At 43.8% G+C, this 23,474-nt stretch overlaps 1 protein-coding gene across 1 annotated transcript in view; it reads right to left on the bottom strand.

The window, feature by feature from the left end:
- LOC124200646 overlaps positions 1-23,474 on the bottom strand; it is a 33,202-nt gene that overhangs the window by 7,848 nt on the left and 1,880 nt on the right. Inside the window, exons 2-13 of the mRNA XM_046596916.1 lie at positions 18,744-18,819; positions 14,705-14,797; positions 5,289-5,350; positions 4,666-4,737; positions 4,016-4,156; positions 3,663-3,728; positions 3,366-3,557; positions 2,996-3,296; positions 2,672-2,854; positions 2,143-2,251; positions 1,443-1,758; positions 675-1,312 (exon numbers count right to left, since the gene is read on the bottom strand). Coding sequence (XP_046452872.1) covers positions 675-1,312; positions 1,443-1,758; positions 2,143-2,251; positions 2,672-2,854; positions 2,996-3,296; positions 3,366-3,557; positions 3,663-3,728; positions 4,016-4,156; positions 4,666-4,737; positions 5,289-5,350; positions 14,705-14,797; positions 18,744-18,819 — 2,249 coding nt within the window. The remainder of the gene's footprint in view (positions 1-674; positions 1,313-1,442; positions 1,759-2,142; positions 2,252-2,671; positions 2,855-2,995; positions 3,297-3,365; positions 3,558-3,662; positions 3,729-4,015; positions 4,157-4,665; positions 4,738-5,288; positions 5,351-14,704; positions 14,798-18,743; positions 18,820-23,474) is intronic.

Raw genomic sequence — 23,474 nt, 5'->3', positions numbered from 1 at the left:
GCTATATTTGCTCTTCGTCTCGCTCACCCGTGCATACGTACGGCACTGACAACACGCGATGCCCAAAATGAAAAATTTACGCAAAAATTCCCGTAAAAAAAAGGAGTAAAGAAGAGAAAAAAAAATTAAGGATCAAGCGGAAGAATTGCGCCAGCTCCCAGACGGGACCAGACGCCGACAGCCTCTCCTATTATATTTTCTGAAAGTCTACTTTTCTCTTCCACCTGTATAAATTCGTCTGCCAGACGAATTGTCCATTTGACTAGTCCACAATGTGCCGCCCGCCATCATGCCAAATAGGACAGGATCCCTCTATGTGCCCATCGTTTGAAAACTGACTGGAAAACAAAACTTGCATAATTGGCATGAAAAAAGCAAGTCCGAAAGTTTCTGACGAAAATTTAAAATAATGGACTCGAAATAAAAACAAAGTGAAGTTAATCAAGAAATAATAACATCTTCAGACGTCCTTTCCTTTCACCCCCCAGTTATGACATAATAATGTAAGGGTCGTCTGCACATTCAATAATGAGACGCCATACTATAATTATATATATACACACACACACGACTTGATAACTAGAAATATGGCAAGAAATATAGGCCTAGTTATGACACAGCCTCTATATAATAAATAACACGATTTTCGGCCAGCCGATCTACTAGAAACTCACTTGAGACTCTCCTCGTCTGAGTAGTCGACTTCGGGCGCTGGCGGCGGCGGCGGCTGCCGTTCCAGCAGAGTCGACGGGGGTTGGTGTTGTTGCTCTTGTTGTTCTTGTACGGCAGCTGAGGCTGGTTCGGTGGCGAAACCACTGTCGCTGCTACTCCGCAGGCTAAGATCGGCTGCGTTGGTCATACCTAAGAGAAGCGAGTGGTGCTGGTGCTGGGCCGGTTGAGGGGCTAGGGTCGTCTGGAGGCGTGGCGGCGGAGCGGGGGCTTTCTTGGTCGGGGAGAAGACGGCGGCGCTGGCGACGTGATTAGAATGAGACGGCGATGATGATGACAAGTTATTGGCTAGGGCGGCGGACGTGGAGGAATTGCCGCTGTTGTTCATTGGAGTGCAGCAGGAGCTAAACATTCTGGGCGTCGAGGAGGAATGCGATAGCGGCAACATCGTCATCGTCGTCATCGTCGAGTGGTGACTCATAGGAGACGGTGAGGCAGGGGTGGCGCCGGCGGAGGGGCGGCCGTCGTGCTCGGCGGAGGGAAGTGGTGCGGCGGACGGTGTCGTTGCTGGACAACAGGGTGCTGAGGGCGTTGTTGCAGGGAAGAGAAGGCGCTCGGCGAACGCTGAACGCGACTTACGAAGCTGCAGATGTCGTCAATCGAAGAATTTGACAGTTAATTCAACGGCGGCAATTGCGTTAGAAATTGAAGCCAATCAGAGAGAAAAACCAAAGAGGATGATCTCAAGCTAAAGGTGGATGTGTAATAGGTACCTTGCTGAAGCCTGGCACCTTATTGAACAAGGGCCGATCACCACCTAAGAGTAGGCTATTAGGTCTACTGTTGGTCGCGTTATTATTCAGCAGCTGCTGCTTGCCGACGACTTGAGCATTACGAGCGCAGGAGGATTTCAACGCTGCGGACGCAGGCGAGGACGTTATTTGCGTGATGTGACCACCGCCGCTAGCGCTGGAATTGGAAGCCGAGGAATTGCCGGACGTGGTCGATTCGGCGTCTACGTTATTAGCCGCTAATACAACAGGCCCAGCGCTCACAAGACTCGAGTCAAACTGCGAGCGCAAGCCGAGACTAAAAACACAAAAAATACGCACAACACGCAGAAACAAAAAAAAAGAAAGAGTCAGAAACTAAGGGGTAACTATAAGCTACAAAGTATTTACAGGATTGATAATAACAAATAATGTCTTAGTAGTGTATAGCCTAATAGGGTTGGTTGCCTAACGGCGCAATGGGGGAAATAACCCCCCGACCAAAAAGGGAAACAGATCAGCGTGTTCCGCCAACAAAGAAACAAAGATAATACCGGTAGTTTCTTTTTGGGTTATACTTTGGCCGATTGCTAATAACATAAATGAATACTCGGCTTATGTATTTAAGTACATATCCATGTTATCAGACTTTTTTTTTCTCTTTTTTAATATCTACAAAGGATATAATCGAAATGTTGTATACCCGGAATCGACGTCGGCGTCCTTCACCTGTTCGGTGTAAGCCAACGGGAACCATCCGCGTTTACCCGTCCGCACATTTTCGCCGTAATACCATCCTTTATTGCGATCTCCTAATACAAATGGCAAAGTCAAGAAATGAATAACACGGAATGAATTCTTCAGAAAATCAGGTTGGCATGCAGCGTCTTCTGTAGTCGACTTTCATCGCTATTCCTAAGACATACACGTGCGCTACATATGTATATATCGCAGCGCTACCAAAGTCACCGAGTTCTCTCAGTCGAAAAGAATCACTAATCAGAAAGTATTACACATTCAGAAATAGGCGGTAAAAGGTCATATGGATATCATAAAAATGTCTTCTTCGGAGCATTCGAAGCGAATGATTTCCGATATGACTGAACATCCGAATTTAGGTACCGGTATTTCTTCTCGACTATCTATTTGAAAGCTGCTTATTTTTCACAATAGAATGAAATCGAATGAGTTCTAGCCAGGCAAGCCTTATGAGTTACAGCAGTGAATGGTACCGTTAGCGTTGGAGTGAAAAGAGACGGGTTCATCACCGAGCAATAGAATCAAATCGCCTTCGAGGAAATTGATTTGATGCTCGCCGCTGGAGAGATAGGCGTACAGAGCACGGACGGTCCCTTTAGTGCTGCCAGGTAGCGCCAGAGATTTGGGTCGAGCTGTCGTTCCAAAGCCGCTCCTGACTGCAAAAAAAAACAAGAAAAAAAATAACACACCAATCGATTGATTTACAGTTGAACATACTGTGGCAACTCTGGAAATTCAATCGATGATAGAATGATTGACATTAAGAGAGGAAAAATAAAAAAATAAAATCAACTCACCTGATCGGGTCGGCGAAGCAAAAGCCAAATTGAATTCAGACTTCGATTTACAAAGATTGGTGCCTCCACCGCCAACTCCTCCCATATGGCGGCTATCTCCGCCAATACCGGCGCCTAGCCCTTGGTTGGCGCTTATTTTCGGATTGACCGCTTCCGTGAACGTCGACTGAGCTTCCTCGTAGAGATACGAAGTGTCGATCGAGTGAGATTTACGCATCTGAGAGGCAGAACAGAAATCCACCTCGTCTTCGAGCGTTAAAACGGGCGTCCGCGGCAGGGCGTAAAGATTTTCGCTGTTGGCCTGCACGAATCATCAAAAATGAATTATATATCAGTCAAACTGCGATGTATTTTGAAAATTGAAACTCACCCCGCTCTGTTGACCCAGGAGGAATTCAACACAGGGCGGCAATTCCTCTCTGGCTTTGGACGTTTCCTGCCATCCGTCCAGGTGTTTCTCCAGTAATGCGGCCCCTTTACCGTAATGAGCTAAAAAGTGTTTCGACAATGAAGTCTGGCGCTCCAACACGAAACCGTAGCGCTTCCTCTCCTGAGCGATGGCCTGTCACAAACAAATTCGAATGAATCGCTAATAATTCGCATACGAACTTGATTAATAAGTCACAGCGGTATAGCTGTGAACCAATTTCAATTGAACTTGTCGTACCTCTTTTAAACTTTGTTCACAAAAGGCATCCAGTTTAGCTTTTTCTTCGTCCATCGACTGCATATGCTAAGAAAAATTCAAATAAAACGCAAATATGAAAATCGAGTTATTCAATTTTAAAAGAATAAGATATGGGGAGAAAGGAAATCAACATTTTTTTATGGTTTCTTATGTTCGGTACATCCGTCGTCCAGTAGGTGGCGGTAGTCGCCTGTGAGGCGCAGCAAACCCGCAAAAAAGTTTGAACGCGGGACTCGTTACTCCCGCAGGAGAATTCAATGGGTGGTGGTGGCTATAATTGGTTTTTCGACCGAACAATTTTCATCGAGACACGTTGCAGTTATTTGGTTTACCTTAATCTCTTTGTCGTACGAGGCCGACGATCGATTCACTTTTGACGAGCTCTTTTTGCTGTGTTTCTTAACAAGAGACATCGCCTTACTGTAGACGTCATATTGGCAGCGGTATTGTTGATTGAATTTCTTATGGTCCGCCTTTTGTAAATAAAAAACATCAGTCGATAAATAAAGAAGAAATACATTAATCATAGAAAACGGTTCAATACATAAAATGGGTTACTCTAAATATCAAATAGAGTTGTCCAGTCAATTTGCAAGGGTCGGAGACTACATCAGCAATCTCAACCATTCTGGGGGTAGGGGAGGGGGAGGGGGAGGACTTATTTGCTTAATATTGATTCTGTCCAACACATGTGTATACACACAGGATGAAACCAAAGCTCGTCCTCGTATACATCAAACGCTAAATCTCCGTTCATTGTTGTGTTGGCTTCAGTATAGCAGCGGCATCCAGGATTCGCAGAGGTGGAAAACCCTAGTCGAACTTTGCGTTTATGTCGCTGTGGACTTAGCCATTTTCCGGCTGCTTAGATTGACAACCCCGGGTGCTGCTGCTGCTATACTTTTCCCTTTTCGAATGCGAATGAACTCGTCAAGAGATAGACGACAATGTTGACTAAAAAGATAAACGGAGAATATCCTACCTGCACAACTTTGGTGTCCTTCTCAATATTGGATTCCAGTGGCACGATCAGGTCAACATAAAAGGCCTTCAGCTGTCAAAAAAATAAAAACAACGGGACAAATATTGAAAGAAAATAATCACACATAAAAGGACACAAACAAATGTAAGGATGAACGAGAATGCCTTGGCAATATCAGTTTTCTGACTGAACAGGCAACACAATTTAATCGTATTCTGTTGGATGTCTCGAACCAACGACCTCGGTATTCGGGAAAAATATCGAAGGGGGGAAATGGAACGAGTCCAGCAGCAGGAAATGATATTACACCCTTATAATCCCATTAGAGTGCTACTTAACACAAAAATACCCCCTCCCCCCGCACCACCTCACCCAAACGAAGACCTAGGTGCCATCCACCGTCGTCTAATCAATACTGATTCGGCCAGTTGGTCTCTTTCCACGTCCGCAAATACAATCTACATTTCCTTCTCCCCCCTTTTGTTTGATTCATTTACTACTAGGGAACCAAAAAGGAGAACTACTAAGGAGCCAACCCAAGTCAGTCCATACATCATTCAATTAAAGTCCCCTTTCAATTAAGTAGCTCTCATTAAAATCGATATCATCCAAAGAACGCGTACCGTGTTGAGCTGTTGGCTTTGAATTTCCCGCTGGACGTCGACCATCTGCTGCATGGCAATGCCTGTTAAAGAAAAAGAAAAAATAGAATAAGAATCAGCTGCTTTTATCTTTGATTTACATGTGAATGTCTGAGGCTGCTGAGGGCAGAAGACATTTCTATGCTAAATCAAACGAACCAATTTAGCCAATCTCGTGAACATTCTCCGAATGATGGTAATTGGGTAAACAACATCCGATTTTCGCTTCTCATTCGGAATGGGGCTCCTATATAGGATCTCCTATCTTGATGTAATATTGGTTTTGGGCCGATTTCCATCAAGGAAGCGCGTTCCTCAAAATTGAAAAGTCTCGTAAACCATCGGAGCTGAGTTTGGCCGTCTGATGGAGCGGCTTCAACTAGTCCTCTCAATACTCGGGCTCTCTTTCTCTCGGACAGAGATAGATACGCGCACATCCCTTTGTGTAAATATAAACTCGGGCGGAATGTAGAGAACGCTGGGCACCCCTCTCCCAAGAAGAAAGAAGAAGAATAAAGTAAATAAAAAGGAAAAAAGGAAAAAAAGGAAAAAGAAAAAAAATCCTGGCGTTAGATTAATGGAGCAACTGAAGAGTAGACACATCAGTGAGGAATGGTGCGGCGGAATGGGAAGAAGATTTAAAGGGGGGCGAAAGAGCTAAAGAGCTAGGGGAAAAAGATTGACTTTGACATCCCCATCTAGCGCCACTAAAGTATTATACATAAATACAAACACACACTCTATATAGCTGCTGGCTCTTCTCTCTCTCTCTCTTCTCTCTCTTTTGTATATAGTTTATGGGCAATCTCGGCAACCCGCTCTGGAATATGGAGGGAGAGCTATACACATTGTGTTCTTCTTTTTGTACAAATGCAATTATTCGTGGAGAAAAGTTTCCCATTCAGACAGTTGCGTTTAATTTCTGTCAAGTTTGAGAAATGCTCCACTAAACCCCGCAAATGCAACGCTCAATAGTCACCAGCGCTTTTTATTTCTTTACTCAAAGTTCATTCCAACGACAGCTGAGTCCTTTTCTTCCCTGTGCCAAACCAACTGGAGCACAGTAGAAAGAGGGGGGGGGGGTTGTAGGGTGAAGATCATGAGGAAGAAACTGCTGGCCAGGCGATATATGTAAATACAATCCGAAAAGGAGAGAGAGCTGAGAGGGACGAAGGAAGAATGGCTCGACGTCTTCCTTATTTTTTCTAGTCCTTGTGAATGTGTGTGTGTGTATAGTCATCCCTGGAGAATTTCGATTTAATTTCATCGTCCGTGTGTGCCGACGCTGAGTGAGGCGGCAGAGCCAGTGCTCCTGGAGTGTGCCGCGCCCACAGTGTTTGCCTTCTCCCCCCTTCCAACGACAGTTCGTGAGTTCGAGTATAGTAATGGATGGTGACAATTTTGTCACAAAATGAAAGAGGAACAGAGAAGGAAGTGCATATTTATAAACATCTTCTCCAAGGAGGATGACGGCCGTCTACACTGCCTGGGCCAGAGCAACACCAACAGCTGGTGCCGTCCGGGACGACTGACTTGATTAGGAGCTTCAATCAATCAGTCAAAATATTTCAAAGTTTATACCCGGCCCTTTCTCCATTAGAGTTTAGACCTCGTTTCTTTTTTTTATGGTAGGTCCTGGACACGGAAACATATCTTTCGTGATCAGCCATCAAGGGGCGGATCTGATTGTATATGGACGACTCTTCTTTTAATACCGAGGTTCGAATATAACATTCTAGCCTATATCGATGTTGGCAAGGAAACCATGATGGCGGTTTCACGAGTTACGCATTTCAATCATCCAACAATAACGACGAATAAACTTGGATATATATGATATCCTCCACCCTCCTGCTGCTATGCGGTTCCCTATTTCTTTTTTGGCTTCACTCTCTCTCTCTCCCTCTGCTCCCTTATTGTGTTGGTAATGACTCCGACAAGTTGAACGATAATGCTCCCGAAAGTCGACGAGAATAATCTCTCTGTTCTCTTTTTTCTTTTCCAGCTCGAGAAGCGAAGGGGAGGGGACCTTATTTCTTTTTGCCGAGCTTTTTGCTCCTCTCCAATTAATGCCCCGCTGTTTCCTTTTTGACATTGAGCCGTCAAAAACCTATACGGCGTTCACAGCGTGAGTTGGCAATCGCATAAAAAAAAAATTAAAAAAAGACTCCGGCGCAAGCGCGCACATATGCAATTATATGCTGTGCTTTGCTTTGGCTTCTCTTTCACGCTCGGCACTTTGTTTTATTATTTCCGACTTTTGATACTTTCGCTATTTTTTCAAAATTTGTTGGGTCCGTTCTACTTTTCGAATAACCGGTTTTCCATATTCCATACATATACATTAGATTATGCTGTTTGTATTTTTCCGAAACGCACATTCCGTGGTCGATTTTTTTTTTGTTCCCTTTAAAATATTTGACAGTGACGCCCCAAAATTGCGACCTTGCCCATATAGCGCATTCCAAAACGTGTTCAATCTACATAATATTTGGAGTTGCTACTGCTGCGAAGCCGGTACAGCTATAGTAGAGAGAGAGAGAGTTATTATCCAGTCCGTCAATTTCTTGCCTTATTCATGACATCATTTATTTCCCCGCAGGGTAGCTCTAATGTGTAATAGCTTGCCCATACATTTGCGTATGTAATGCAGTTGTCCCCCATCAACGACTACAAAATATACCAGCCCTTTGGATCGAGGCTCTTCCATTTATTCACCGTGTTGAATATGTGCTTGTCGCTGCAGGAGAGTGGACTCGAGCGTTTATACATACATACACCGGCCGTAAAAGTATTTCGATTGCATTGTTATTGTTATTGCATACTGCACGTTCTATAAAAAAATAAAAGCCTACTCGATTTATAGCGCAGCCTATATGCCATCGAGCAAATGCTCGATCTACGCCCGGCATTCGCAACGCCCTTTCTCCGGGCACTTAATAAATATTATCGCTAGAGCTCTAGTTTGTACTGTTGCCCGATGAAGTATCGAGTAAAAGATGCGGATCATTCCAAGTGCCCAGAAATAAAAAATGGATAGAAAAGACGGCAACATGGTATAATGTATACAACAGGCCATATACTTATGCGCACTTTCTTTTACTGGCGACTATTATACAAGTCTAAGCGCTTTCGATACATTTTCTCTTCTGCATTATGTAGATGACTAAATATATATATAGTAGATCTGTCCGTACTCTGGCATTGTGCAATGCGTTTGCTGACTCACACGTCACTGAATCTGCTGGTCTGGGTCTGGTGCCGATCTCTTATTTCCTCGCGCAAAGTGTTTGTACCTCTCTGTTGAAAATGGCCGTCCACTTTTTATAACAAATAGTTATGGCATGCTGTATATACGCACTGCTGGCTGCTGTGGAGTATAAAGTGCAGGGCGATGGCCGGAGAGAGAGTGGGGATTTTTTTTCTGGTACATATAAAGTAAGAAATAAAAATAAGGGGAGAAAACTCTTAGTCGAGCTATAGGAATACCCCAGCACCATTCCTAATACACGCAACTGTTTTTCGAGCTTAACTGTCTGGAGATAAAACGCCGAAATGACGGAGAGGAAAGATATAGGAAGAAATGGCGGAAGAAAAGGAAAGTGGGGTTAAAAATAAATATTGATTATCTCCTAGCCACAGCATACAACAGGGTGCAAGTCGCCCCCTTTTTTCACCCCTATTTTCTCTTGTTATTCTTGCCCAACATTCTCTCTCCCTCTACGGGTACCGCGGGACTGCACACAATAGTTGGTTCTCTTCCGCTCTCCCAACCGGCGGTGGCGCCACAGCCATACTCAACTATGAGCTAAGAAAATGGTGCATATACAACTGCAGAATTATTCGTCGACTATATTGGAAAGATAATACATCTCTCCCCTACATTTCCGTTTGCACCCTCTATATATTCATTTCCCTTTGGCGTCTGCGTCCGCGTACAGTTTTTCCTTCTCCGCCATCAGCCATCCGTGTAACAAGGGCATGTAGACGTTATATAACATCAGTCAGAACACGTCGGTGGGAGAGAGACCCCCGTACGTTACGCAATATACAAGTGGCCCCTTTTTTTTCGGTGGGTTGTAGATAACAAAAGGAAATGAGACGAACAGATGAAAGAAAGAAAAGGAGAATCCTTCCAACAACACGAGATGATCTCTGCCTTTTTCTTTCCTTTCGTTTTTGCTTGCTCGTTTTGAGAGGAACAAAAAGATAAAAGATAAAAAAGAAATCAAAAGAACGTGAGCGAGGGAATATATAGAACGCTTGTGGCCAGCGTGTTATACAGACAGCAGACACTGTCTGTCAGCTGGAAAGCATCTCGCTCATTTCTCTCTTCCGGTACGGTTCTATATATTGTGTAGGCAGCAGCAATGCTGTGTTCTTTCCCTCCCGCGTTGCCTTCGCAACTGATCTGTCGCGAACAGCACGCGCTCCTGGGGCTCCTTTCAAAGCTCTTGGAGCGGCCATCCATCAGATCACATGCACTGATGCCTTGCTCTATTATTATTATTATTATTATTGCTTCGACTGGAATGCCGTGCGCTGCGCAGACATCATGCAGCTCAGATCCGGCCGCTGCTGCTGCTGCCGCTGACTGCACTATCTATCTATCTATAGATGTACATAGTATTTCGCCTATATATACGCCTATATAGAGCGCGGTGGATAGTAGATAAAAGCTTAGATTCTCTAGCTAGTATATTTGCTTGGGGGCTCGTCGGAGAGAGAGGGGCGTGAGCCGACTTTAATAATAAGACGCTCGCTCCGTCGTCCGTGATTTCTTTTCCCCGCCAATCTAATATATCACTTGTACAGTAAGAGGGGAAAATATATATATATATAAAGAAGGCCATGCTAGACCAGATATGTAATACCGGGGCTTGACTGGAGATTGTTGTTTGGAGGCTGTTGCGTGTGAGTGTCGGAGAGATTTCTCAGAATGAAACGCCGGGCCCGTTATTACTGAGATTTTCTCGACGGACAACCTTCGCAGCAGAAATTGAACATTGTCCGTCCGTGTGTAGATATGGGACGGACCTGTCTCAACATATTCGACCGTCGTGTATTGCACGTGTATTATTTCGGCGCTGGTCATAATTTAACGTAGCGTATTTGGCTTGCACACGAAATTGAAGATTTGGGGGACGCGTTGTCTAACAATCAGAGCCACAGTCTCTTCCCCCGATGGGAAATTCATAAGCTCTGCTGTGCGATGTCGAGTCCCTTATTTGTTTGAGATAATCGAAGGGCGTGTCCGCCGTAATAACACTTTTCGCCTTGACATCGTAGCTAGCTGCTTCGGTGCTTCCCCTCCTGCCCGTTACACATCGAAAAAGACGTAATAGTGGGGAGTCGATGGAGGAGGGCGACTCTTGGTGAACATTTACTAATGCCTACTTTTGATAGACATGATATTATATCTTGTGTGTGGATATAATATCTGAGAAGTCGAGCGGCTTACATTTAATAATCAACTTGCTCCATTTTACATTATCTACGTTCCCGCATCGGTGTGGCAATGTCCCTTGTGTATATTTGCCTTGACTGCGTTTCTTCTTCTTCTTCTTCGACTTTTTATTTCCCCCTCCCAGCAGCAGCAGCAGTCGGGCTTTCTCTAGTGTGTGTATACTCCGGATAACGCATTCCACTTGGGTGGGGAAGGGAGAAGTTAAAAAGAAGCGGGCCGCGAGACTTCCTTCTTCTTCTTTTACCCTCAGATCGTATTGAGTAGAGAGAGAGACCCGGTCGTCAAGTTCCAATTTAGATGTTGTGTATACACACGACGACGGCAGGAGAGGGAAAAGTCCCGCGTCGCTTCTTCTTCTTCTTCTTCTTCCTCCCCCTACCGATCGGGGGAAAAAAAGGATCGGGAACATCACGCCGTCCGCTGGGACGCGCCCAGTCTCGTCTTTTCAAAGATGATGCCAAAAAGAGACACACAAGCCCATCAGACTAGAATTTCTTATAAGGTATATCTAGCCTAGTATTATATACGAAGAAGGCAGCATTTCAGCCTATATATATGATCAATTCAAACTAAAGTCTCCCACAATCAAATCTCTCTCCGCCGCGGCGCGGGACCCGACATGTGATGAGAAATTGACGAATCATTCCGGAAGCGGCAGCCAGGGGAAATGAGATATATGTAAATAATGGCTGCTGACTTAGAGTAGTGATACATCGCAGACGTATAATAATCTATGTGACAAGAGCTTTCGCCGTTGCGCGCGCGGGGAGGGAGTGGAATCGGGCGAGATACGCCGAGTGAAACCGAAATATGAATACACGACGATTTCTAAATCACGAAACTCAACGGCGCATACACAAAAAACCCCGCCCGCCAGAATACATAGAATTTAGAGTTCCGATTTTTTTTTGTTCACGGTCTGGTATTCCCTGGTAGATTGATCCATCTCGTTGCCTCTGCGATATTTGCTCTCCTCATCCCTATTGGTGCGCTCGGCGGGAGCGGTTGTCGGGGCAATTGTTCTCGGCCTATATCCCTGATGATACACTTAGACGCGTTGCCAAGGCAACGCAAGTTTCCCATCATTTCGTTTGAATCTTCCCGAATGCCTCGTGTGTGCCCTTTACTTATCCTTTGATATAAAAAAACTTGTTCGCCCTGACATTGGACCCCCAAGTTATTCTAGATTTGACTCGAACGTATTTATGCCATAGTTCTCTATTGCTTTCCGGGACTTGGGGGTCTGGTGTACACCGGAAGAAGGGCGACGAGTGTAAATCTCTTGAACTCTTTATCCACTGGCACTTCTTCTTCAGTTCTTCTATCTCCTTCTTGAACAACATTCGCTTTTCTTTTTATTGTAATATGCGCTGCGCGTGTCAAGATGATTTGCATTCCAAACTCTACAAAACTTCAGCCCAGACTTTTTTTTTTAGCCGGGGTCCAGGGTCCAGTGCCCGGTCGGTGTGCCGCCGTGTGCCAATGGATTCCCAAACTCGGCAGAGGCTCAGATAAAACGTCGCCGACTCTGGCAATAGAATTCCGGCGTTCTCGCACTCGCAGTGAGCCCTGCCTTTGGCCCTGCCCCGGCGCATACTGTGCCGGCGGGTAAAATCAAATCAAAAAGTGTGACAGAGCGCAAACGTTTTCATAGTTCAACATTTTTCACTCTCCATCTTTTTTCATTTATTTTTCTTTCTCATTTTTTTCCTTTCAACTAGTTTTGTTCTATTTTTTCTCTCCCCTTCGATAAGACGTTGAAAAGATCAAGGTGGTATATATTGCACAGCTTGTATTTATAGCGTCCCATTTAAGTTCGTGTCAACTACTGGGTACTGGCGGATCGTTTTAGAAACAAACGAAAAATGGATCGACGTTCTATCGCTCGATGAGCCGAGAGGGGGGAGAATAAAGAATAAACAACACCCCCCGATGTGCCGTCGTGTCACCGCCAGAAATGATGACGGGAAATAGGGAAGAAGGGAAAAACAAAATACGGCGTGGACGATGATTACATATCGACAAAAAAGGAGAGCGCCCAGTGGCAGAGAGAAATGGTGAACGGAGCAAAGTCGACAGGAGAAAAATAAAAAAAGAGTCGAAGGGGAAAAAAAAGTTTTGTAAGTACATCATCGATAGACAGCACGAAAGGGGATGAAGTGCAATATAGGGACGAGAAAGAGAGGCTATATAGAAAAACATCTGATTTCGTCGGTCGGCTTCATCTTTTATTGAACTTTTTTTTTCTCGTGAAAGTAGAAGAAAAAAAGGAAAAAAAAAGAGACTCGGGAGAGTGAGGATAAAGAAAGTGAGACGATGATTTTGAAGGGGATGAAAGAAGGAATAGAAATATATATTATATAGCCAGCCAGAGCAAACTACTACTATATAGTGCGTGTGTTCTGTTGACCTAGCACGATTCTTCTTCATTGCCTCACTTTCTCCCCCACCACCACCACCACCCCTCTTATATACTCTGACTCGCTCGTGTGGTCTCGTCACGTCAAAATGCCCACGAGACAAAATCCCACTTTGCGCTGGATTGATTACACAGAGAGAGAGAGACGCTTTAGACTGTGTGTGTGTGCGCGCTGTCGGACTTTTGCTCGGCTCTCTGACACTCACGCTTCGCCACCGTCACTGCAGTTACGTTTTGAGCTGGCGTCTAGATGTGTGTCAGGCCCGTCCCAGCAACGGTCCCAGCGTCTCTATTCCAATTCACCCAAGCTCACAAAGTATACAGTTTGTACTGGCCGCTGTACACTATTAGATATATATGTGTGTATTCTTCATCTTTGCCGGCGTTGGTGCTAGGGTGAGAGGGCGGCCGGGCGCGTCCGATCTCTTCAGACTATAGAAACACACCGGCAGCAGCACTCGCGGTTCGCCAGCCGCTTATTGATGATAACAAAGTTACGCACACACATGCACACAGCGAGTGTGTGTGTGTGTGTTTGAGAGAGAGAGAACCTTCTTAGTGATTCACGGGCTGGTGATGGTGGTGGCTTTATACTTTTCTCCCTCCGCTGTTTCCTTTTCATCCAAACTTTGCCGCTCTTCCGCAACTGCGGCTGCTGGGTGGGTGTGGCGCAGCGCTCCACATATACTCACTGACTGACTTCTATTTTGCGTTTGATGTTAAATCAGCAAAAGCCAAAGTTTCTCTTATTCTTCATCCTCCTCCCCTCTTCCCTTTAACCGCCTTTGACGGGAGGTGGGGTGGTTGTTGAAACAAATTTTACGTTTTCTTTTGTGTATTGGTTTTCATGTTTGCGCTTCGGCTGGTGATGTCACTTTATTTCCGGCTTCTCTTTCCCTCTTTTCTTCGCTTTCAAGTTCACATTACCATAAATCTTCAATGCAACATCGTTAGCTCTCTATAGTAGGAGGGTATGTAGCGCTCTACCATCCATCTATCTTGTAGCGGCGTACACATACGAGCGGAGCGGTACTTTTACCGCTGATTGTGTACTGCTTCGTCACCGTCGACGACGTCTTTTATTGGATTAAGCGTCGGCGTCGTCGTCGTCGCTTTGACGATGAGGTGCCAAACAGAGCGATGGTATAGGCCCATCAACTCTCGTCTCTACGGTCGTTGTCTCTCCCTATAAGCTTTTCCCTTCATCATCTCCAAACGTGCACGCACATCCGGACGTGTGACCCGCAGACCTTTCTGGGCATTTCACGTTACAACTTGCGTTTAGTATATTGGATATCATTTCTCTCTCTCTCTCTCGTTTTTTTTTTAGTTTTTAGTTTCTCTCCTTCACTAAACGGCTTACGGATTAGTTTAGGCTCGACTTGACATGTCATAAATAACGGGCGCAAAAATCCGTTCTTCACTCATTCACCGTCGTAATAAAATACGAGAAAACGAGAGTCAAAGAGAAGAAAGATTTAAATGTAATTTGGTTTTTTTTTTTTGTCTTACCAATGTCGGCCGTTCCGCCGCAGGTTCCCTGTTGAGCTTGCTTGGCCACCCGCGAAAGAGATTCCAAATAGATTTTGGCCGCCGCTGCCGCTCCTGAAACGCCGCGAAGCGATGCGCGCACACACCCAACGGAATTACATGAAAAATCAGAAGAAAAAAAAAAAATAGAAAGACGGAAAAGAATGGAATAATTATTCACAAAAATAAAACTCTCTCCCGGGTCTTACAAATTGAATGGATGCACAAGAAATATGTGTGCGGGAGGAGAGAAGGAAAAAAAAAAAGGGAAAGTGAAAGCAAAAAGGAAACAATCAATGCCAGGGTTATTGTTGTAGTCGACGTCGATCTTCTTTTATCCAGCACAAAGAAAGAAAGAAAGAAGAAGAAGCTATTCCTGTCGTTAATTTTATTTCGTTTTTTTATATTTGGTCCCTTTTACCACACCGAGCGTCGTCGTCGCTCCCACTGGAACCTCGCTACAATATACTATAGTCTTATTATTACCATTATTATAGCCGAGACTCGTAGCCAAATAGTGCCATCAAAATCCATTTTGACTCAATGACTAAGAAGACGACGAGCGTTATGTTATATTTGCTGGAGATACTTTCCTACCATACTAGGCTGGAAAGAAAGGGCCGTCGGCGAAAGTCTCGGATGGGAGTCTCGGAGAGAAGAAAGTCGCTTAACGCCCAAATATAGGACAGTATAATACTAACAATATTCATCAAAGAAATATGTCCGAGGTCCCAATAACGACGCCTATACACTGCTGTAAAGGTCCCAAACGCATTGGCAGACGAAAGTGAATGCTTCACGGATTTCAAGTGGCCATTGGCGTGAGAAATAAAAAAAACCCGCAGCGCAGGAACTCCATCAAAAAGCAAATTATAACGACGAATGGCCATCGAGAGGAAAAAAGGTGGGAGTTTGACTAGTGTTGTATGCCATATGTGTGAGCGTGCGCGTAAATAATTGCAACCTCTTATATATGTGTCTACAGAAAATGGCAAGACTGAATAATTCTGTATAGACGATCGCCGTACAGTCGCCAGCAATACATTTTCATCATCGTGAAAAAGTAAAAAAAAAAAAAAAAATAAGAAAATAAATAAGAGAGCCGTGGGCTTGTCGCTGTTGTTGATGTTTTGGCTGTCGGGACTCTCTGGCAGTGACGTGATATCAACAATACGCGGTCACGCTTTCTTTTTTTTTCCCCCCTCCCCGAACTTCCATACAGGTGTGCCGTGTCTTGAAAAACGTGTGGACGCGCTCGTCAACGCGAAGGGATAAATATTCACGTGTGTGCCATTTCAGCAGGGCCGACCGCCCGCCCGCACGTTAGGCGCGGTTATATCACATAACATGCGCCCATAATCATCGTCATCCAGCCCAGACCAAGGGGGGAAGGAAAGAAATATTACGCGAAAATTTGTTTCGGCGTCAAACGCCATTGACAGAATCGACATTCACATTTTCTCTATGCTGATGACGCGGTGCAAGGGTTAGGAGTTTGCGCCGTGACGCCCTCTAGTCCATCCTGCCTTCCAGCGAATTTACTATTCATATTTTAATGGGACAATCCATTATATCTCGGGAGGGATTGGGTCATCCGGAGCAGCAGAATAGCTGCTGGATATTAGACATGTCTGGAATGTTTAGGCGCGCATATATTATGAAATCATCGCGCTTTCTAGATAAACGATAAAAGAGGGTCTGGCGTAATAATTTGAATTACATTTTTTTCTTCTTTGCTGCGAATTTATTTTTTATTCACGAAATTCTTGTTCTTTGTTTTTTTTTTTAGCTTTTTTTTCTCCCCTTGAAATTACACCGGCATCAATCACGATCACAAAAAAAAAGAATTCAAAAAATTTGAGGTCGGTGGTAGTTCTTTTCTCTTTAATACGTGGCTGATGATTTCCAGTCATAATTAATACTCGGACGGGATGATTGCTTGTTCCAATCTCTTATTGATTGAAGGGATATAAATGCATTTTTTTCCTTATCTTTTATTTATTTTTTTTTTTCAATGTTTGCATGCGTGTGGGCCCCGATCAAACTGAATTTTCGAATGTTGCGCGTTTTTTTCCCCTATTTTGAACGAACGAATATCAGCCAGCCAAAGAATATGAAAAAAATAAAGAACAAAAGAGGGCAGACAACTATGTTATATTGCAGCCAAATGATCCCCTATTTTTCTCAAATGTTTGATATATGTATGATGTATCGATCCGAGCTCGAGCACGAACGATCGTGTCCAGCGTGTCTGCATTACACGAAATAGAAACAAGGCTGATTTTTTTTGTTTTTCTTTTACCCCCCTCCGTGGACGACGCTTCAGGTGCTTCTTTTGATCTCCGTGAACTGGTAGGGGACGACCATGGAAAAGCTTGTTACACACAAGGGAACCGTCTATTTTTACGACGACCGCTCATCCAGCTCAACGATAAAGAACGAAGGTAACTCGGGCCCTCTCGGTCGCCATGTACGTACGAGGTAAGAGCGGAAATGGTGCACACGCATTTTCCACTGAGAAATGTCTGGAAAAATCCGGCCAAATTTCTTTGCCACGTTATTTTTTAAAAGTCCTTCATCATTTCGGAGCAAAATGATCTAACATTGGCCGTGTGTTTGCCATTCAACGTCTGCAAGATTTTCCCAGCCAAAAAAGAAACACACGGCGTCCACGGCCATTTTTGCGCAGATGGTCGTAAAAATCGAGACGGAAGTCGGCCACCAGATTCGCTCATCGGGAACGAAAGCGAAGCCGATTGACAAGTTTTACATCGTCTATAAAGCCACCTGCAGTGAGTTTAACGTCGCATTCCTTGAAATAATAATAAAAAGAACCTTGCTTTTTCCTACAATTACCAGCGAGAAGATAATGGCTACCACAATAAAGAAGGTTAGAACTATCATAATAATATATACGGATGTATTTTGCCTGGGGTTCTATAAAGGCTGTGGCTGATGCTGGATCATGTGTTTTTGCTCCGGTTATTGAAGCCAGCATTAATAATAAATAATAATAAAAAAAAGCCTCGCAAGCACAAAGCAAAAATATAATAGTAATCTCTCGTCCCCGGTATCGTTTTTCAGCTGCTGCGCATTTTCATTGCCATTTTTTTCTCAAGGCTACTTGACTCACGACCGAAGACTAAAGCCAATTTGGCTTCGCTGCAGCCAACTCTTTTTTTGTTTTGTTTGTTTGTTGTGCTCACACACATTCTTCTATTTATACGGTGGTGGGTATGTGTGTCCCTGTACAGTTCTCTATAGTTCTAGTAATTCCAATGTCTCCTTTTCTTTTCCGTTTGCCTTTTCCTAGTACAAATACACCTGGGTTCTTTTTACGTGTGCTAAGTGATGGAGCGTGATGTGTTAACGAGACTGGATCTCACTGATTGGATAGGGAAACACATTTTTAGAGAAGGCCAGCAGGCTGAGTGTAAACACAATCTTGAGAATGGTGAAGGACGAAAAAAATTGACTTTGCACATGTACGTATCTATATATAAGCCAAGCAGCGCTGATTAGGTAAGGTTATACCACCAACATTCTAGCTGTGTGTAATACTGTAATCGATCTTTGCCATTGTTGTGGCACTATCGTTTTGCTGTCTCGAAAAAAGTTAAGTTATTTCTTGTTTTGTTCTCTCTCTCTCTCTCTTGATTTTAATTACAAAGCAATAAACTGTTCAACTATATTTACGTGGCCGGGGCGCACAGCCTTGGTGCCTTTTGAGAAGTGAATTCAGTGTCGGCGCAATTACACGCAAGGGAAAATACCTGCGTAAATCGTCATACTGCCTTCGGGCGACTATATACCTCTCGTTGCGGAACAACAACTTAAGTGAAACTCGAAGGAAACATAATAAGAATACTATACATATTATATATACGCTCGCTTTTTTCTTCTTGTGTGTTTTTCCCCTTCTAAATAATAAATGTGCCATCCATCGTTCCCCTTGGGGAGAATTAAAGTAGTAGCTATAGTAATAACAACGCAAGAATGTATGTAGCGCTAATAAACTTACCGTGCAAGGACTTGAGATAAGATTTCCCAGCGTTGATCAGTTGCCTGGCTCCCGGGTTAAACTTATCCAAAATGTTCTGCACGTGTGTGTCGTCATCAGCGTCGGAGCGGGTCGGGCGGAGAGAAATGGAATGAGAAAAAAAAAGAAACAAAAAAAAAATATTAATGAACAAGATAAAACGAAAAAAAAAAGTCATTTTGTGTTCAGTCGTAAAAACATTTTCATAATGCCGAGAATAATGGAGCAGCCGAGGGAAAAAGAAAGAAAACGAATATTAAATCGACCTTTTCTGCTCATAATGTATATAGACTGGCGAATAGGCTATTACATCCAAGTCGCTCTTCATATGATACGCTGATGATGATCAACCTTTTTTTGGGAGCAGCCAAAACCAGGCAAAACAAGAGCGTCGAATTTACGAGCTCGTCGAGGGTCTCTCTCTCTCTCTCTCTCTCCTGGGCTATAATAAATAACCCGCGAGTAGAAAGAGGTATTGCTTGCCTAAATTCCATAAGAGAGCCAGTTATTTATTCGGTTATTTGGTTTGTTTGTATTCAAATAATCGCTGACGGCATTTTTTAAAAAAGCCTGAGCGCGAATATATATCATTAGATTCCAACCATTTGCGAGAGTCCCTGCCCTGATAGATGCTTGTTAATAATCCCGAACTCCATAAAAACCCGACGAGACATAGTATCTATCGTGCATCTGCTATATAGTCTGGTATATCTACGCCACACAATGGATAGGTAACGAAGTCGATCAATGCAAACCGCGCCGCTTTGCTCCTTTGAACATTAAGAACAACAAAAATAATGAAAGGACGCGGAATAATAGTCGATCTAGATGTTGAATTGAAAAAGAAGAAAAAGACGGGCCGCGGGTGCCTTTTGTTATCGGCCGGGTGAATAAGTCGATGCCTATAGAGAGAAAGTTCTCGTCATGTTTTTGTTTTGGACAGTGTGTCTACCAAAACAACGTCCCGTAATACAGAACTAAAGTCTAACTGTAGATGCATACGTACTTCTACTGCTGGCAGCAGCTAACATACCGTAGCAGTAATTTTTCGACAAAATAACACACGGCCGGTGCAATAATAATAAGCTGAGAGCGGACTCCAATGGTGGATGACGTTGACAGCCACAAATCGGATTCGCCTCGCACTTTGCCGCAAGCGGCCTCAGCCTGCAGCAGCAGTGTCCCCAGAATATGGTAGCATATAGAAAACATACGGATGGAAATATGTATTTCTGGCGGGACCCGCGCTAAATTTAGACGACCAGCGCGCGACCACACAACGAATATTTCTCTCTCGCCCTTAAAGAGAGACGGAGATAAGACGAAAAGTTTGGTTCGTTTCAATTTCTGTGTTTTTTGGTTGTTGTCGACGTCATTCCCCCCCCTTGAGAGACACATGGCCGCTCATTAAGACCAAACGAGTTCTTTTTGTGTGCGTGTGTGTGTGTGTTTTATTTTGGCCTTTTAAACTTCTTCCTTGTGTGTGTCTCTCTCTCGATCGGCGGTGATAAGATTCGTTACAAGGAAATCAGCCCTTGCCTGTCATGTCCTCTTTTAATTTTTATTATTCCAGATGGAATGCGTCAGACGAGATTAACAGAAGATCAGCGGAACGACGACCGACGGTCTGATTTCCTTTTTCTTTTTTTTTTTACTCATTCCTCTGTTTTCTGATTCGTCCTTCGACTCTCCATCGTTGCCTTTAATTTCCCCTCCTCCGTTCTCCCCTTTAATTTTCATCAGATGAATACAGGTCATCGTCATTGGCTTATAAAAAGAGTCTGGCTAATGGCTATTAGCGGCAAATTAAGTTGGCCGATGCATGTACATACGAACGAGGACGGCGACAAAACGACCGGGACCTTGTTTTTCTTCTTATCTGTTGCAATGGGAGCTCAAAATAAGAGCGAATTGTTTATTCCGCCGACACACAGCAAAAGGAAAAAAAAAAAATTTTGCACACAATCTCCGTTCTAAATACCCAGAAAAACACGGCGGTTTATAAATATGAATGAAGGCGGAATTAGTAGAAAGAAGAAAAAGATAAAGACAAACGTGTTTCATTATGTTATTTTTAACTATAGACTTTGTGGACTTTCTCTTTCACACGCTGAAGAGAGCTGCTCGTCCCGTCATCTCGTGATGATTCCCCCCCTGTAGGAATTTGTTTCGTTCATCGCTTCCAGCTCACAGCAGAGTTCTTCTTCTTCTTCTCACTGGAGCAGTGGAGCACATCAGCAGAGGGCGTCAGAATAACACGGTATAAAATAAATCTTGAGGTCGTCGGCTGTCGGGTCATGCAGTCTACATCATCACCACGTCAATTTTTTTGTTCACTTTTTTCTTGTTTCGTTTCTTTCTCTTTTTTTCTTTTTTTGCGGCCTGGCCCTGTGTCAATCGCTTTCTCTCATGGCAACACATCAGCAGTTAGTGAAAGACTTGTGCTATTGAAAAATGAGGCGAGTGCTTCCTCTGTTTTTTTGTTTTCTTTCTTTCCAGCTGCTATACACGAATGTAACAATGAAGTTGGTGAAATCTTTTTTCGGGATTGTTCGTCACTCCATTCACAACCTTTTCGACTCCTGCATTCCCATCGTTCCCCATCCGACTCGTGTAACTCATTTGATGTTGTCGGCGCAATCGAAATGACGAAATGTTCTCTACTGGCTGGAGGGAATTTCGGAAGCCATTCAGCTGATTGGCCGTACATGTATAATATACAGACAATGAAGGACAAGGAACGTTAACCGGAACACGAGACCCATTTTTTTTCTTTTTATTTCACCTTTTCCTAATGACGCAAACAAAAAAACATATCGAGGACGTGAGAGAGAAAGAGAGAGAGAATATTATCGTAAGAAAAACGAGGAGAAAAGTGATGATGAGCGAGCCGACATCATATACGCGAAGTGTTTTGTCGTTGGGCGCCGAGAATTTATTGGTGGCGTGTTGCATTTCCTCATTTCTCAACTCTTTCCGCATCACGAAACAATTGAGGCGTGCGTCTCCGCTTATCTCCCACCACGGTATCATATTATTCCAGTCGAATAAATATTCTGTATGTACACACATCTATAGTTGTACTATGTGTATTTACTTTGTGTTCCGCCAGCACTGTCATCATCGTCGACGACCGAAGACTGAATGTTATAATTTACCTTCTGTTTACGCATTCCGCGGTCGGCGTTCGACCGTTGGTCGGCACTTTGTTTTCTCTCTCGTTTTTTTCCCCCCGTTGTTTATTTGTTTCCCAGCCTGGGACAGAGACTAAATATTAGGTACTGCGCTGAGACACACCACAGCAGCTATTGCAGTTCCATCAAATTTGCGACTGTTCATTAATATCACTACATCATCTGTCATCCCACGAGGAGCCCAGCTCTGCGCCTGTCCACCGTTGCGTGTAGCCTTTATTTGTGTACTGGATAAAGACGCTGCTGTTATAGACTAGAGGAGATCGGCACCGTGAAAAGCAACAAATCATTTGTTGTCTTTATAGATAGTGTTTTCCTTTTTGGCTCTTAAACTCCCCAAAGTCCCGAAATTTAATGCTCCGCATCGTACCTCTTTTTGTTTTTCTGTTTGTTATTTTTACACGACGATGGCGGATAGAGCATATAGCCCGGCCCGGCTGCGTCCTGTTTGTTTGTTGAAGTCAGCTGGCTTCACCCAAAAAAAAAGTTAAGCCTCTGTCTCTCTATTCTCTGTCTGTCTCTCCCCGACTCTATTTGTCAGCACAGCACGAGTGAAGCTCATTATATTTCCAACTATATTGTGTGGTGATCTTTCCTTTCCTCAAGTGCAGTTGCATGACACTTGTCCGTCTTCCCGAGTTCCCGGACAAGGTCTCTCGCGTTGGGGGAAAAACGATACAGTACGCGGACTACTTTTCCTTCAAAAAAAGAAAATAAAAATACTGCTGGCGAATGAGCATAAGACATTTTTCTATTTCCCTACGCTGCAGCGTATATTTAATCCAGCCGTTTTCTAATCTTCTTCTTATTCGACATTTGTTGCAATGGCTTCAATCTCGCGGAGAAATCGGCGGCCGAGAGATGGAACATCAGCAGCAGGTGAACAGGTCGTCATCATCAGATTAAAAAGCTGTGTACGTCTGCAGTTGATGCGCCACTATATAGCTGGGCTCGTTTCATCACTTGTGAACAAAGGCCCTCGGATGCTTTTTCCTTTCCTATTCATGCAGCAGCCTTTTTTTTCCAGCTCTTTCTCTTCCATCAGTGCCTGCCATTTTTCCATTAAGAAAGAAGAAGCGCTGCACAGATGAGAGCGAAAGTATATACACTGTACATATCTTGCACAGTTCCACGGCAGAGTGCTCTCGGTCTGTTTGTGTGTGAAAGAGAGAGGTAAAAGGTATAAAGAGAGAGTGAAAAGAAACAAAAAAAAGTTGAAATTTTTTTGCTTCTTCTTCGTCTTCTAGTTGTTTAGTTCTCTTCATTGAGAATTGAAGAGAGAGAGAGAGAGAGAAACGAGATGAGACGCGATGAAGAGAGCAGGTCAACTTTCCTTTTTTTTTGTGTGTGTGCATCCTCTCAGCGCTGATCGTTTTTTTTCTTCTCTCCAACTCATTTGAGCTCGTTACCAATCAAACGACGTAAGAACAAAAGAAGAAGTTATATGAATAATACATGTATAGAGCAGCCGGCAGCCCCTACTATAGATAAAGCTGTAAAAATCAAGGCGATTAATTAA

The sequence above is a fragment of the Daphnia pulex genome, chromosome 1 (assembly GCF_021134715.1).
Source record: "Daphnia pulex isolate KAP4 chromosome 1, ASM2113471v1".
Lineage (NCBI taxonomy): Eukaryota > Metazoa > Arthropoda > Branchiopoda > Diplostraca > Daphniidae > Daphnia > Daphnia pulex.
Note: the sequence above shows the minus strand (reverse complement) of the source record. Positions and strands in the feature narration are given on the sequence as shown.